The sequence below is a fragment of the Callorhinus ursinus genome, unplaced genomic scaffold (genome assembly GCF_003265705.2).
Source record: "Callorhinus ursinus isolate GAN/ISIS: 27379988/994484 unplaced genomic scaffold, GSC_fseal_2.0 scaffold10, whole genome shotgun sequence".
Taxonomy (NCBI): Eukaryota; Metazoa; Chordata; class Mammalia; order Carnivora; family Otariidae; genus Callorhinus; species Callorhinus ursinus.
The window spans coordinates 80,758,081-80,775,028 of record NW_027397072.1 but is presented as its reverse complement, the minus strand read 5'-3'; the positions used below and the strand labels follow the sequence as shown (position 1 = coordinate 80,775,028).

Sequence of the window (16,948 nt, the reverse complement as noted above, 5' to 3'; positions counted from 1 at the left end):
GGTTTATGATCGTGTACTCTGTACACAGACATTGTGCTAAGTAAGACAAAAATAAACTGCCTTCGAGTTTTCCTGTGTAATGGTGAGAGGTATAGATTCTTTGGGGGAGGGAGAGGGATTGCACAAGATGACTGTTTTTTACACAAGCATGACTGGTAGCAGTGTTAAAGGCCTGGGGAAGAAAAATCCTAAGAACTTTCTCTCCTCTCCCAAGTCTTTGAGTGTCATTGCATCCTATGAAGAGACTCAGCTGTTTAGTTGGGAAATAAGCTGTGATTTGCTCTCATGTGTCCCTAAGGCTCTCTAGTATTGTCCTGGAGAGGTGGCAGTGCATGAGGAGGGCAGGGCAGGGCCAAATGAGGTGCCTGTGCCTGGTATCCCTTCCGGTCATGCACGCAGTGACCCCAAGCTAGTGCCATTTTTACTCAGCCGCCCTACCTCCAGTTCATCCCAAAAAATGTTCCAGAAAAACAAATCATGGAATAGAATGAGTCTTCATTCTGAGTTTTATTAATTTAAAGTAGTTCCCAGAAGCAGTCTTGCTGCTATAATTAGTATAGCAAATGGTTTAGCTGTCATCCTAAACACAGTATTTTTTTTTTCATGATTTCTTTTAAATCAGTGAACTGTTCTAGTTTCCTAGGTGAGAAATTTCAAATTGATATTACAAGTGTTTTCAGTTCAGGGTGTCCCTTTGATAATCACTGTGTGTCAGTAGCCCCTTCCTTTGAAAATTTTGGTGTTCAAGAACCAACCAGTTGAGATTAGAATCTCAATTCATCTTCCACCTCTCATTTATTCATTCATTTATTCAACAGATATTTATGAAACACTTTCTGTGTGCCAGGTTCTATGTGAGGCACTGGGGATAGGAGGTAAACGAGATACCTTTACATATACAGTGGTCACCCCCCTTATCCATGGTTTCAGTTACCCATGGTCAACCTCGGTCTGGAAGTAGATGATCTTTTTTTTTTTTTTTTTTTTTTTTGAGAGAGAGAGAATGAGAGACAGAGAGCACGAGAGGGAAGAGGGTCAGAGGGAGAAGCAGACTCCCTGCCGAGCAGGGAGCCCAATGTGGGACTCGATCCCGGGACTCCAGGATCATGACCTGAGCCGAAGGCAGTCGCGTAACCAACTGAGCCACCCAGGCGCCCTGGAAGTAGATGATCTTCCTTCCGACCTATGGTCAGAAGGTTTGTAGTAGCCTAACGTTAGGTCATAATGTCTGCGTCATTCCCCTCACTTCATCTCCTCACGTGGGCATTTTATCATCTCACCATCATCACAAGAAGGGTGAATACAGTACAAAATATTTTAAGAGAGACCACATTCATATGACTTTTTTTTTGCAGTATGTTGTTATAATTGTCCTACTTCATTATTAGTTGTTAATCTCTTACTGTGCCTAATTTATAAATTAAACTTTATCATAGGTATGTATAGGGAAAAAACTTAGTATATATAGCATTTGTTGCTCTCTGCAGTTTCAGGCATCCACTGGAGGTCTTGGGATGTATCCCTTGTGGTAAGGGGGACAACTATATTTTATTCACTAATCATATTGGACCAGTCACCATCCCAAATATGTTTTTATGATGACTTCACAGCCTAGAAAGCCTCCCTTTGTTTGCTTGATAAACTTTTCCTGTCCTTCAAGATGTAGCTCAAGTGTACTTCCAAGGGAAAGAGTTCTCTCCCACCTCAGACAAAATTATCACTTCATTTCTGCAGCTCTTTGTATTCCACTTTCTTAGTAAATAAGCAGTCGTCCAAAATAGAAAAATTCTCATTCTCATTTTATAGCTGAAGAAATATTCTCAGAGAACGTAGTTTCTCCAGACCCAGACAGTGGATAACAGATTTGAACCCAGTCTACGTGATTCTGAAGCCTAGGTCCCCCACGAGGAGCAGGCAGGGCAGAGATACTGTGTGGGACCTGGGTCTTCAGGCCCTAGAACTGGCTTTTCCAGGTGGTATATGACATTCAGCAGCTCTTTTCAGATTTCTGAGCCCTCATCTGTAAAATGGTAATTTGGCTTCTCTGCTTCAAGGGAGACGTAAATGTGAAAGTGCTCCAAAGTTGGTTTTCCCCAATTAACACAAATTTCATTATGTCAGTACCGGAAGTTTTATGTAGCTGTGACCGTGGCATGGGAACAGATTTATTTTCTATATAAAACTTCTTAACTGAGACAGGCACATGGGGTTCTTTAAACTGTTCTTCCTACTTTAGTGTGTGCTTGAAGTTTTCCTTAAAAGGAGGTTTATGAGAAAAGGCTTTCAGCTTATAAAGTGCCATGTAATTATAAGTGGTATAACTATCATAATAATTGTTTCTGTGCTTGTGTTTCTCAGCTTCTAGATGTTTGTTTTCCTGAAGGCAGGAAATGCCTTCCTCCTTGTAGTGTCTCCCCAGCGATGACATGGCAGACCACGTGAGTGGGGAGACACGTACATGTATGTTCGTACTAAGTGACACTTTTGGCCTGGGTCGAAGGATCGGCCTCCAGGCCGGAGCCACCTTAGAAGGGTGCCCTTCTGGTGTTTCAGTAACTAAATCCTGATGGCAGGGGGCCACAGTGGATTTGCTACAGATTAAGTTTCTCTCTGCAATAACATTGTTACAATGCACAGTTTCGAAGTAATGCCAGAGAACACTCTTAATGTGTATTTTTATTTCTATTTCTATTTTTTTTTTAAAGATTTTATTTATTTATTTGACAGAGACACAGTGAGAGAGGGAACACAAGCAGGGGGAGTGGGAGAGGGAGAAGCAGGCTTCCCACAGAGCAGGAAGCCCGATGCAGGGCCCGATCCCAGGACCCTGGGATCATGACCTGAGCCGAAGGCAGACGCCTAACGACTGAGCCACCCAGGCGCCTTTTTTTAAAGATGTTACTTATTTATTTGAGAGAGCACAGCATGGGGAGCAGCAGGCAGAGGGAGAGGGAGCCTGACCTGGGGCTCAATTCCAGGACCCTGGATCATGACCTGAGTGGAAGGCAGACGCTTAATCTTGACTGAGCCACCCAGGCGTCCCTTTGTATGTATTTTTAAAATTAGTTTTCGGGCACCTGGGTGGCTCAGTTGATTAAATGACTGCCTTCGGCTCAGGTCATGATCCCGGAGTCCTGGGATCGAATCCCACATCGGGCTCCCGGCTCAGCGGGGAGCCTGCTTCTCCCTCTGACCCTGTCCCTTCTCATGCTGTTTCTCTCTCTCTTTCTCTCAAATAAATAAATAAATAAAATCTTAAAAAATAAAATTAGTTTTCAAATAGGTAATATGTGCATGTTGTACAGAATTTTTATGGTGTCCAGCTCCTCTTCCCAGACACAGTCAGGGTCCCTACTCTCTGGGTCTCCAGAGGCAGTCCAAATTAATGTGACCTACAGATCTTGCATCCACATAGTTTGACATGTTGTTTTTTTCCCCTCCTGTCATCTTGAGTACTATTCATACAAATGGAGTCGCCACCTCATTCTGTGTACATGTACTGTAGTCCTATTGATGGACGTTTAGATCGTGATAGCAACAATTTAAAGATTTTATTTATTTGAGAGAGAGCATGAGAGGGGGGAGGGTCAAAGGGAGAAGCAGACTCCCCTCTGAGCAGGGAGCCCGATGTGGGACTCCATCCCAGGACTCCAGGATCATGACCTGAGCGGAAGGCAGTCGCCCAACCAACCGAGCCACCCAGGAGCCCTGTGATAGCAACAATTTAGAGAAAATTTGACAAATATCTTTACAGATAGCTCCTCTATACGTATGCAAGTGTATCTGTAATTCTTGGACATGGAATTGCTGGATCAAAGAGCTGTGCATTAAAGTCTTGGGAAAATAAATAAATGAGATTTTTTTTAATAGCCATTGCCCTCCACACAAGATTGTAATAATAAACTCCCCCTGCAGATTTGTGCTGACCCTTGCCATTATGGAGGATCGAAACTATTTGATCTTTGCCAATCATATAGGTATAGATGATCCCCAACTTACTCTGGTTTGACTTGCAATTTTTTGACTTTATGATGGCACAAAAGCAGTATGCATTCAGTGGAAGCCATACTTCAAATTTTGAATTTGGATCTTTTCCAGGGCTAGCGGTAATGCCCTACAATATGCTCTCATGATGCTGCAGCCCCAGCTCCCAATCTACCACATGATCCTGAAGGTCAACAACCATTCTGTACCCAGACCACCATTTCATTTTTTACTTTCAGTACTGTGTTCAGCAAATTACATGAGATGGTCAGCACTTCCTATAGGCACAGTGTTAGAGGATTTTGCCCAACTGTAGGCTATTATAATTGTTCAGAGCACATTTAAGGTAGGCTAGGTTAAGCTGTGATGATGTTCAGTATTAAATGCATTTTCTACTCAGGATATTTTCAACCTAGGATAGGTTTTCAGGATGCAGTGCATCCTAGGTCGAAGATTTTTTTTTTTTTAAAGATTTTATTTATTTGAGAGAGAGAGAGAATGAGAGCCAGAGAGCACGAGAGGGAAGAGGGTCAGAAGGAGAAGCAGACTCCCTGCTGAGCAGGAAGCCCAATGTGGGACTCGATCCCGGGACTCCAGGATCATGACCTGAGCCGAAGGCAGTCGCTTAACCAACTGAGCCACCCAGGCGCCTGGTCGAAGATCTTTTTAATGTTTTCATTTGTACCGTGACTTTTCATGTGTTTAAAATCTATTTGTTGGGGAGTGACCGCAGAGGCATACAGGTTTTCTTTTTGGGGCGATGAAAATGTTAATTGAATTAGATTGTGATGATGGTCGCACAGCCTTTGTGAATATACTAAAAACCAGTGAATTCTATACTTTAAAAGGGTGAATTTTACGGCATGTGAATTCTTATCTCACTAAAACTGATAGGTAAAAAAATTTTTTGTCTTTTCTGCAAACTGACTTCATTTCCTTTGTTTTTCTGTTGCTCTTTCTCTTACAGGAAATTGTTTTCTGTCTTTGTTATGTTACATGTATTTTCCCCCATTGCCTGTGTGCTCTTTTGATCTTGATTCCTTGATTTTGCTCTTTTTTAGCTCTCTGGAAAATTTTCATTTTTATATTTCCTCTCTTTTATATATTTAAATCTTTGATTTACTTGGAACTTATTTTTTTAATTTAATTTTATAATGTTATGTTAGTCATCATACATTACATCATTAGTTTTTGATGTGGTGATCCACGATCCATTGTTTGTGTATAACACCCAGTGCTCCATGCAGAACGTGCCCTCCTTAATACCCATCACCAGGCTAACCCATCCCCCCACCCCCTCCCCTCTAGAACCCTCAGTTTGTTTCTCAGAGTCCACAGTCTCTCATGGTTCATTTCCCCCTCCGATTCCCCCCCTTCATTTTTCCCTTCCTTCTCCTGATGTCCTCCATGCTGTTCCTTATGTTCCACAAATAAGTGAGACCATATGATAATTGACTTTCTCTGCTTGACTTATTTCACTTAGCATCATCTCCTCCAGTCCCATCCATGTTGATGTAAAAGTTGGGTATTCATTACTTGGAACTTATTTTGCCATAAATTGTGAGAAAGGGATACAGCTTTTTTATTTTCCCTCAGGTAATACCCATTTATTCCCATACTATTTTTTAAAAATAATCTATCTTACCCCAGTGATTTAAGATTACAGTTTTATCATATACTAAGTTCTGTTTTGTATTTGGGTCTAATTTCTGGACTTTTGAGTCTACCCCTTTATTCTGGTTGTCTTCATTTGCTACTACCACACTGTTGTAATGACTGTACTTATAAGGGTTCAGGTTTTACTTTTAAAAAGTTTTCCTGATCATTCGTGATTATTTTTCCCCTAATGAACTTCAGAAACAGCATTTTTAAGGTTTTAAGAATCCTATTGATATTTTATTGTTATTACATTAATTTATGGATAGATTTATATAAACTGATTATTTTACCCCTTCTCTTTTTTTTTTTTGTATTATGTCTGTTCGTGCCTTTGGACCAATGTTAAATAATAGTGATCATAGTAGAAATTCTCAGATTGCCTCCCTATGATTAATAGGCATGCTTTAGGCATTATGTATTTTTTTTTTAAGATTTTATTTATTTGAGGGAGAGAGAGCACGGGAGGGAGGAGGGCCAGAGGGAGAAGCAGGCTTCCCGCTGAGCAGGGAGCCCAATGCAGGGCTCGATCCCGGGACCCCAGGATCATGACCTGAGCTGAAGGCAGATGCTTAACCAACTGAGGCACCCAGGCGCCACTAGGCATTATGTATTAATATTCATAAGTGAAATTTGTCTGTATGGTTCTTTTGGTTTATTCCCATGTTTGGCTTTATTATCTAGAAATAATTTTTTAAACTTCTTTTTTAACTTTTTAAATCTGCTGTGGAACAATTTCAATACCATCAGTGTTATTTCAAGCTTTGGTGGTAGAATTCACTCGTGGAATTGAATGGGGCTCTAACCTTTGAGGGGGGTAGTTATTAGAGACTTGTTCTACTTCTGATATAGTCAGTCTTTTTTCTCTTTTGGGACTAATTTTGGTAACTTAAGTTTTCCTTGAAAATTAAACATTTTTTGGAAAGTTTTTGGATGTTACATATCGACAAGCTGTAGTACTCTTATATTTTTCTCTTATCTTTCTCTGTATCTCATTTTGTGTTCTTCATATTGACTTTTTTTGTTCTTCCCTACAGGAACAGGAAATATAGTGGTCATTATGGTTAGCTACCCAAAAGGAAGAGAAATTTTGGATCTGGTGCAGAAAGGCATTGCAGTCAAAATGACCATAGGGGTTGGCACCCGCCATGTACAGGAGTTTATCAGTGGTCAATCTGTGGTATTTGTGGCCATCGCCTTCATCACCATGATGATTATCTCATTAGCCTGGCTGATATTTTACTATATACAGCGTTTCCTATATACTGGCTCACAGTTTGGAAGTCAGGTAATTATGGGTAATTCTTTTTAACTTTGCTTTTTAAAAGGTAGTTCATAAATATTTCTCATATATATTCCCTGAAGTTGTATTAGAGTTTTGTGGGGGTTTTTTGGACCATATTCTTAATTTCATTTTCATTCATACTATTTAATTAATATAACTTTTTTTAAAATAATTTTTTAATTAGAATATATTAAATTTTCTGTTCTGTGGGAAATTAAATACCTTTAAATGATGTCACTTTTTGCATGTTTTGCTCCTGTGAATACCCTCTTTCCCTTTTTCAGACATAAAGGAATGATAAATAGGCCTGAGGTAGAGTGGACCTGGTTCTGTGTTTAAAACAAGGAGAAGAGAACCCTGGGCCTAAAGGCGAGGAGCAGAGTGGGAGGGGCTTCCTGGCTTCCTTTGTGGGGCAACTTTCAAAGCCATTTATCTGCAGAGAGGTAGTGTCTCTGTCACAGCAAAGAGGAGGGCACTCAGAGCCCCAGACTTCCACAGACAGGCCTTTGAATTTCACACTTACCTGTTGTCTTGAAAAGCCACTCTTTCTGGCTTTGTAGGTGGTAGTCATTTCTGGTCATCCTGCACCTGCTGACTAGACGAAAACCTCTTTCATTTTAGAGACGGGCATTAGTACATGAATCAGTGGGACCCCTCCTCCCCCATTCTCAGCTTCCTGCTCTCTTGCCAATATTTAAACATAAGAATTGGTTTCTTCTTCAGGCATGAAATTGAAAATATTCTTGATCAAACAGCTTTTAAGTTATATGTGGCTATTTTGTACATTAAGATGTAAATGGTAATTTTTGTTGTTATTTTCATTGTAGTCATTGAACTTTGTCTTTTAAATGAAGTTTTTTTCTATAAGCTTATGTGAATTTTTTAAAATAGTGACTTAAAATTTTTGGTGATAATATTTTTCCTACCTAAGAGCCATAGGAAAGAAGCTAAGAAAATCATTGGCCAGCTTCCACTTCATACTGTAAAGCATGGAGAAAAGGTAACATTTTCATGGGTTTTTGTTTCTTTTAGACTAAAGTACGTATCTGTTTATATGTCTAACTAAAACTTTCCGGTCTGTTAAACTCACATTGAACATGTGGAGTTTTGACTAGTTTGAGTCAGTACTAACTTGTATACGTGTGTTCATTTTAGAGAAGGGTTGGCAGAAATATTCAGTTGTACATGTGAAGAGCCTCTAAAACCTGTGCCACCAGACAAGGTAGCCATTGATCGTGTATAGTTATTTTACTTTATTTTTTTTTTAAGATTTTATTTATTTATTTGACAGAGAGTGATAGCGAGAGAAGGAACACAAGCAGGGGGAGAGGGAGAGGGAGAGGGAGAAGCAGGCTTCCTGCCAAGCAGGGAGCCCGATGCGGAGCTCGATCCCAGGACCCCAGGATCATGACCTGAGCTGAAGGCAGATGCTTAACAACTGAGCCACCCAGGCGCCCCTAGTTATTTTACTTTAAATGGAGGAAATTGAACTTAAAATTTCAGTTCCTGAGTCACACTAGCTACATTCCAAATACTCAAATGGCCTGGTTGCTGCTATACTGGACGGGACTGACATGTCTATCACGTAAGAAAGTTCTACCTGTTGGTCAGACCCAGATGACTCTAAGGAAGGTAAAGAACTTCCAAGTTCCCTTAGACTATAGACCTTTGATACTTTAAACTCATTTCTGTTAAATCTGAGTCTATAGGCTATGTGTTCATTCACTCTGATTCCCTTAAATACAGGGAGAAAAAAACTGGGATTTGTGGAGAAAGGAAGAAAAGATGTATTTAAACTACTTTTTTAAAAAAAGAAACATTTTGAGATGGCCAACCTGGGACATAAAAGGTCAAAATCATACCAGAGTTTTAAAGCATTTTGGGAATGGGACAGATCCTAAATCCAGAACCTCATATTCTTGGAAGATCGATTCTTTAAGAGGAAAACAGTTGCCAATGCAGTAGTAGTACTTTTTTTTAATGGTCTTCTGTGTCTTTAGATGCTGATAAGTGTGTTGACTTGTAGGTATAGGTTGGTTCTGTTGTTTTGATTTTCATTTCATCTCACCAAATTGTTGAGACTTCATCTATTCTACCCTCCACTCCTCCTTTAAAAAAGAGAAAGAATAACCACTTATTTTATGTATCCCTTCTTTTGACCAACTTTAAAGCAGAAATAATACTCATTAAATTATAGACCTTTGAGTTTTTTTTAAACTTTGGATTCTGATATTAATGGTTTATTTTAGTATATTTAATATGAAGATACTCTTGGAATTATATTGCTGGCTTCCATTCTTTCCCTAATGCCTTATACAGAAGTAACAGCTGAATTTTAATAGTTTGTGCAGGGTACTGGTTTCTTTCCATGCAAATGTACTGAACAGAAAAAGTAAAAGAAAACAAGCAAACAAAAAAAAGTTTCTCATGTCCTGGCTTGAGATTAGCACTTGATGTACAGATCACGGAGGGTCCTTGGGGAAAGTCTCTAGTGAATGCCTGTGATAAACTCTACATGCATTGCACATGGCCAGTCACTTGATAAGCATGTAGTTTTATGTTCCCCTTAGAATATGTCTTCTCCATAGCAGGAAATCTCGGTCTATAAATAGGAGCAGAGATTTATATGTATAATATACTGAATTGAGTCTTTGAGAACATAAGTAAATTGATAGTATCCTCTTCCTATACAGAGCATTTGGGTTTTTTGGGATTTTTTAAAAATTTCTTCATTTGAGAGAGAGCAAGAGCATAAGCGGAGAGGGAGAGGGTTCGAGGGAGAGGGAGTAGCAGACTCCTCGCTGAGCAAGGAGCCTGACATGGGGCTTGATCCCAGGACCCCAGGATCATGACCTGAGCTGAAAGCAGACACTTAACCAACTGATCCACCCAGGTGCCTCCAGAGCATTTCTTTATACAGAATATTTTTGAAAATGTGATCCTACTGTTTTTGAAAGTTGTCAAAATAATTGTTTAAAAAAATCCCTAAATGGTCAGTGAGGTACATACATGGATTTTTCTTTTCTTTTTTTAATAAGTATCCTCTACACCCCATATGGGGCTTGAACTTATAACCCTGAGACCAAACGTCACATGCTCCTTTGACCAAACCAGCCAGGTGCCACACACATGGATTTTCTGATGATTTTGATTAAATTTGTACAGAAAAATTGTTGTGTTTTCTTAAATCTACATCTTGTCCAGTTCTAGAGACAGGTGTTTGGTTTCTAGTTTTTCTTTTCTTACGGACTCATTCACAGTAATGTATAAGCTTACAGACCATTAGAGACTTTAAAAATTGTTTCATCAGTTTTTTTTTTTTAAAGATTTATTTATTTATTTTGAGAGAGTGAGAATGAGAGAGAGAGAGAGAGTACATGAGAGGGGGGAGGGTTAGAGGGAGAAGCAGGCTCCTCGCTGAGCAGGGAGCCTGATGCAGGACTCGATCCCGGGACTCCAGGATCATGACCTGAGCTGAAGGCAGTCGCTTAACCAACTGAGCCACCCAGGCGCCCTGTTTCATCAGTTTTGTATGGCATACGATAGATAATATTTACTTTAGCAACATACAATTTTCAGTGTTATAGAATTTTAATAGTCTTTGATAATAATAATCAGTTTTTACTGCTTGCTTGCTAACAAGTGATATACATGGCTCAGTGTATTTTTAAAATAATTACATAAGGACAGGGTCGCTGTGTTCCTATAAAATACACTTGCTAATGTTGGAGCTGCATGCAGACACTGACTGGTAGTTCTTGAATCCATCCCAGAATCAAAGAGAGTCTCACTGACCTGTCTTGGGTCAGATGACCACTCTGGCTGTGCCTGCTTTGATGGGGTGAGGCCAGGTGATTTGATGGGGGTACCCAGGGGAATGGGGGAAAGGCTGACACCACCAAAAAGGTTGATGACCCATAGATTCTTAGCAGCCGTGGAAATTTTGTCACAAATTTTGCCAGGGACTGCTTCCTCCTTGGCAAGTTTTATTTCTTTTTACCTTTGTTAATTTGATAGATCAAAAATGGTAATTTATTTTAATCCGTAATTCTTTTATCACTAGTGAGGGGAATATTTTCAGATATTTAGCCATTTGTGTTTTCTCATTTGCAAGTTGTAACTATGTTCTTTATCAAATTCTAGTGAAAGTGCTCTTGTTTTTGTTTTTAATGATTCTAGAAACAAGTAGTTTATTGGATATTCTCTTTACAATTTTATATTTGAAAAATAATTTTTATTATAGTAAAATAGACCTTTGCATTTCTACAACCCTTAAAATATGAACACTACCTTAGTATCAAAACTGTTCGTGCCTGAATAGGTAACAATGACATTTTTTCCTTTTCGGCCAGATTCTTTAAATATAATCTCTGGACAGTGGTAAGAAGTAAATACTGGTAGAGATTGTGTTTAGCTTCTGGTTGTACCCTGGTAGTACAAAATTTGTCATTGTTTTACCCAGGACGTTGTGAGTTTTATCAAGATAGACCACGTAGCAAAGGATATAGTGAATTCTTTTCTTTCCTTTTTACAGGGAATTGATGTTGATGCTGAAAACTGTGCTGTGTGTATTGAAAATTTTAAAGTAAAGGACATTATCAGAATTCTGCCATGCAAGTATGTTTTTTTTCCTTCCTAAGATGCTACAAATTACTGGATAAGTTTCAGGTTTCTGACAAGAGTGTTAATGTGTCTTTTATGATGTGAGGATCTTGCTATCATGTGATGATGTTGTCATCATCTCATCCTTTAGGAAGGAAGCTTCAAGCCTTCTACGCTCCAGGATTATATTACTTTAAAATTGCTTAGGAGACTTCAGGCCCTAAGACAGACCCATTATAAATCTTTGCCATGGATTGGCGTTTAGTCTTAAGCAAGGCTTTATTAGAATCCTGAGAATTCCATCATACATTTAGCCATTCAAAACGTACATTGTGTGGGAGCAAGGAAACTGAAGCATGACCGGTGAAGGTCCCCAGGGGGAGGGCCAGAAATGGCTAGCAGAAAGTCAAGAAGGGTAGTGGTTTGCTATTATTTGTACCCTGGATTTTAGTTCTTTTGGGGGTTCTGCAAAAAAATATTTTTCCTTTAGGTACACTAGGGGCTTTGCTTTAGCAATGGGAAGTTGCGATTTCCTTTTTTTTTTAATAATGGGATACTTAAATTAACTGATAACTGTTTAGAAGAATGGCTGTTATCAGAAGGGTGTAAAAAATTATACTGTGCTTTCAGTCTGATCAATTTTAATTATGCTTCCCACCTTTTAGAAGCAGGTCAGAAATTAATGTGTAATTACGGTTTGCTTTATGTTTACAAAGTAGTATATATATAAGTCCTCTATAGTAGGTTAAGTTCTCAGTAATTCTATAGAGAAAACAAATGAATATCAGAATAACAAAAGTGTCCAGAATAAAGATAGCTAACTTCGGTCTACAGGCTTTTATTTGAGGTTGGTGGGTGGGTACTTAATGAATTGGAGTCAGTATGTCCTGTGGAAAATTATTAAAATAGAAAAGAATTTTTATCTAGGATGGTTTAGGGCAAGTCTTTGTGAGTAAAAATGATGCTTGGGATGCAGCACAGATGAACGGCCTGAGGCTCACTTCCTTTGTAACACCAGATCTGTCCTGATGGCTGAGCTGGGTTTGGTGCTTGACCCTCACAAGCACACATGTTGATTGTGCACATTTCCTGGTCTCCTGATCTGGGATTTTTACTTAATTTCCCCTCATTTTCTCCCATGCTTTATTTGACAGATTTCCCAATAAAGCCAACATGTTTCCTTTGTGTTTTTGTAAAAATTATTTCTTTGGGTCAGTCAGTTTCAGTTTCAGTTTCAGTTTGAGGATGGAAAGGTCAGAAGACTAACTAGGCTAGACTATGTTACGAAATTAAGTATGTTATTTTTAACTGCACTAGCAGACTTCAGTATGAAGAAGAGGCCTTCACACAACAGCATGAATAATGAACAGTTACTCGATATTTACTGTGCCCAGCACTGCTGTGAGCACGTTATGTATTTGCTGCTGGGAACAGCTTGCAATGGAGGTGCAAAGGTTAAGCAACTAGATCAGAGTCCCAGCATCGCATCACACAGCTGGTATGGGAGCCATGGGTCCTGTATCCCCTCTGCCTGACTCCTCATCTCTATCCTGTGTGGAAAACAGATTCACCACATAAGAGGCAAAGCTAGCCGACTAAGAGAAGTCAGTAAAAAGGAAATACATAGGCAATTTTTATTTCTTCTTTCTTCAATTCTGAAAGTTATTATTATAGAAGAATGTAGAATATACAAAAATATGTTAAGACAGAAAATAAGTGTTTTTTTTAAGCCTAAAACCCAGAGATGATCTGTTTATATTTTGTTGTATTCCCATTTGATTCGTTTCCTGAACTTATGTAAGATACTTTCAGCTTATTATTATTAGTTGACTGTTGATTTACTTATGCCATATTTATTCCCAAACGGCTTTAAAGTAAGTTACAAAGGCACAGAAAAATACAACCTAGCATGAAGCGAAAATAAACCATGCTATTTTTGTGGAGTGAAGGGAAAATTTCCCTGTAAGTTCCAGATTCTGTTTAATGTGGAAGGTAGAATAGATAATTACATAGAGTAAGTGAATAGACTAGAATGTTGAAGTTGTTCACCTTGTACTGAGGAGTTGAGTTAGTAGAATGTGTTGTTTCCTTTATAAGATATAAACATTTATTTTAAAAAATTAACACATACTTAATTTTTTTAGGCATATTTTTCATAGAATATGCATTGACCCATGGCTTTTGGATCACCGCACGTGTCCAATGTGTAAACTTGATGTCATCAAAGCCCTGGGATATTGGGTTTGTTACATTTTTGTTTATATTCAATCTCTGCCCCAGTTCTTCCTGAGTGATTCAATTTCATTACTGACCAGAGCCAAGAGGAATGGACTAAGTGCTCCTTCTAACATCTTTGTGGTTCCCTGAAGAAACTTTCCTCTTGATTAAAAATGAATGTTTAAGACATTCCATAAAGTTAACGAGCTACTGCCTTTGTGATTATAGACTGATATGCTATATGTTTCCCCCAGAGAGTTTGTAATTGCTTAGAGCGATATATTGGTATGCTGCCCTGTAGAATGTATACATACTCGTCAGTTTCGTATGAACAAGAATTATCAAATCTTTGAAATGGAAGGAGCCTCATACATTTTCTGATTCAAGATGCATATTTTACATATGAGGAAACTGAAGCCAACCCTTCTTGACACCAGGTCTCAGATTTCTGGGTTTGGAAATCAAATCCTGCTAGGAAAATTGGTTCTGTGTGGTATTTGCTCCATCAGTTTGTGGTACTTAGGTGGTTGTAAGACCTTCCTCCAAAAACAAAGACATGAGGGCAGAGTGAAAGAGGGTGCTTCATAGTAGCCAGCCAGGTGCTGAGGGCCTTAAGTACATTATTACGTCATATCCTCATAGCCACTCTGGGAGGTAAGTACTGTTTCTCTCCCTATTTTACTAATGAGGAACTTGAACTTAGAAAAGCCGAGGAACTCACCAAAGATCACACAGCTAGTTATTTGGGCATCTGCTTTCAGATACAGGTTTGCTTAATTCCCGGATACAAGCTTTTAACCAGTAGTCCCACCCAAAAGGGGAAGACAGAGGAAAAAAACAGATTTTTCTAGATCATTATCTTTTTTATTGTTTTTAGAGTTTTCATATAATCTATTAATGTCTTAAAATATTCTTGATTAAATAGCAAATAGTTTTGAAATAATGATCTTATTACTTTAGAAGAAATAATTTAAATATCACATACTTCTCTTATTGCTAAATGTAATTTTTTAGGGTTTTTTTTATAGTGTTTATGGTAGAGTTAGAAACTACGAGGAGTTTTTTCTGTGATAAGCATTTCATGCACCTTACAGCCCCAATAGCCCTCAAAGAGTCCTCTCATCTTCTAGCTTGGTGGGTCTTGGAAAGATAGTTGAGATTGCTGCCTTGATTACCACGGTAATTATCTATGAATTGGATTTTTCTATTTTTTTTAAGATTTATTTATTTATTTTAGAGAGTGTGCGCATGCATGCATGAGTTGGGGGTAGGGACAGAAGGAGAGAACCTTCAAGTAGACTCCCCACTGAGCGCAGAGCCCGAGGCTCCATCTCACAACCCATGAGACATGACCTGAGCCGAAATCCAAGAGTCTAAAGGATGCTCAGCTGACTGAGCCACCCAGGCACGCCTAAGAATTATATTTTTCAAGTGTGAGTTTCAGAATGCCCCCATCACAGGTACAGGAAAGGAGAAAGGTCAGCATTCAAGACCTCTTACTGAAAGAAAACTTACCTGCTCTGATGTCTAGAAAATTTGTCTTTCCTCTACAATTTCTAACATTTATTTATAGTTTTTAATAATGATGGCTCTGTTTAGCAGGGCATAACAGTGAATTTGAGACTTAGTGAACTGAGCCTGTGTCGTAGACACCCTTCCTGGGATTTTAAGCATTTTAAACAGTACAATACAGGGAGCTCAACAGATGTTTTTCTTGGCAAAGTTTTCCTTTTTCCTCTTCTCCTTCCTCTTTTCCTTTATTAGGTGCACAATGAAGCTCATTTTAAGTTATTTTCTTCATAGTCAGTTTTAAACCTGCTTTTCATTTCTAGAAATTTTTGAAAGGGTATTTCACTAACATTAGCACTGAGATTAATTCTCATGAGTTTTGTTTTTGGAACTACATCTACATATATATATTTCATACATTAAAAATGAAGATTATTCTTTTTGCATCAGGTTGGATTACTTTGTTAGAATGTTAATTTCAGAAAGCTTGGCTATGACCCCAGGAAGTGTGGTTTCTTTTTTATTTATTTAGTTTTAAAGATTTTATTTATTTATTTGAGAGCGAGAATGAGAGAGAGAAAGCATGGGGGGGGAGGGTCAGAGGGAGAGGCAGACCCCCCGCTGAGCAGGGAGCCCGATGCGGGACTTGATCCCGGGACTCCAGGATCATGACCTGAGCCGAACGCTGTCGCTTAACCAGCTGAGCACCCAGGTGCCCCGTGATTTCTTTTTTGAAGAACAGAAACCTGTAGTAACTTTAAATCAGACTCTAAGAAATTAACTTGTCTTGCCCTTAGTTGTTTTACAATTTTTGACGAGTGTGCCATTTTCTTTAGTCCCTTTGTCCCTCCTGCATTGGGTTTTGTAGACAGTGATGATACACTGTCGTGTGGCAGCTAGTTCTCGCTCCCAAGGAAACAGCTGTGGTCAGAGGGCTGCCATCAGTCCTTCATGTGGACTTGAGAGGTGGTCCTTGCGTTGGCAGCTACAACCTTCTTGATGTGCCATTTGTCACTGTTGTTTTCATTCATTCAGCAAGCATGTATCAAAGGAGTGCTCTCTCAGGTGCTAGACTGGACCTTGACTTGGGGAGACAAAGATGAGTAAGATGCAGCCCTTCTGGTTGTGGACTTTAACTTTCTGGACTGTGGGGGCCAGGGCATACACCCACACACAACGCTGCAAAGGAGGTATGTTTGAAGTGCTGAGGAGCACAGAGAAAAGGAGGAATTTACTCCGCCAGGTGGAGTGGGAAGATAAGAGGGTGGTTTTTTAAGAGCGGAGTCTGAGCTGGGTGTTAAAGGATTTGCCTAACAGATCAGTATATTGCAGATGAGGGTGTGACCATGGGGGCTTTGAGACTGGCAGGTAGTTAAGTTTGGTGGGTATTTTGGTAACTATCTGGGAAAACAGATGAGGGTGGACTGGGTGGGAGTTTGGACAGTATGGCAACTCCATAGGATTTGTGGTTTGGTGTGTCCAGAGTCTGTTCTGAGGGTGTTCAGTTACTTAGCAGTGAGAAGGAAGCAGTGTAGCATGTGTTCAGGAAGAGGGCGGTTCTAGAACTGGGTGGAGTGGCAGTGGGAGGAGCAGGCCCGCTGTGCCCTTGCCCCGAGAGCCCGGGGAGGGAGGTGGAGCCAGCACCGTGTTCTCGTGTGAAGCTCAGGCTCACTGTAAACCCACAGCCCCCCCCCC

The 16,948-nt window shown here is 39.5% G+C and overlaps 1 protein-coding gene across 4 annotated transcripts in view; it reads left to right on the top strand.

Annotated features, from left to right (window-relative positions):
• The window catches only part of RNF149 (ring finger protein 149), a 40,476-nt gene that overhangs the window by 5,923 nt on the left and 17,605 nt on the right, over positions 1-16,948 (top strand). For 3 of the 4 annotated variants that reach the window (XM_025869032.2, XM_025869031.2, XM_025869030.2), the window contains exons 2-5: positions 6,678-6,928; positions 7,857-7,925; positions 11,460-11,542; positions 13,672-13,768. In XM_025869032.2, the coding sequence (XP_025724817.1) occupies positions 6,678-6,928; positions 7,857-7,925; positions 11,460-11,542; positions 13,672-13,768 (500 nt within the window). Of the gene's footprint in view, positions 1-6,677; positions 6,929-7,856; positions 7,926-11,459; positions 11,543-13,671; positions 13,769-14,981; positions 15,223-16,948 lie in introns of all 4 variants that reach the window. The other variant, XM_073897871.1, reaches the window with a different exon arrangement.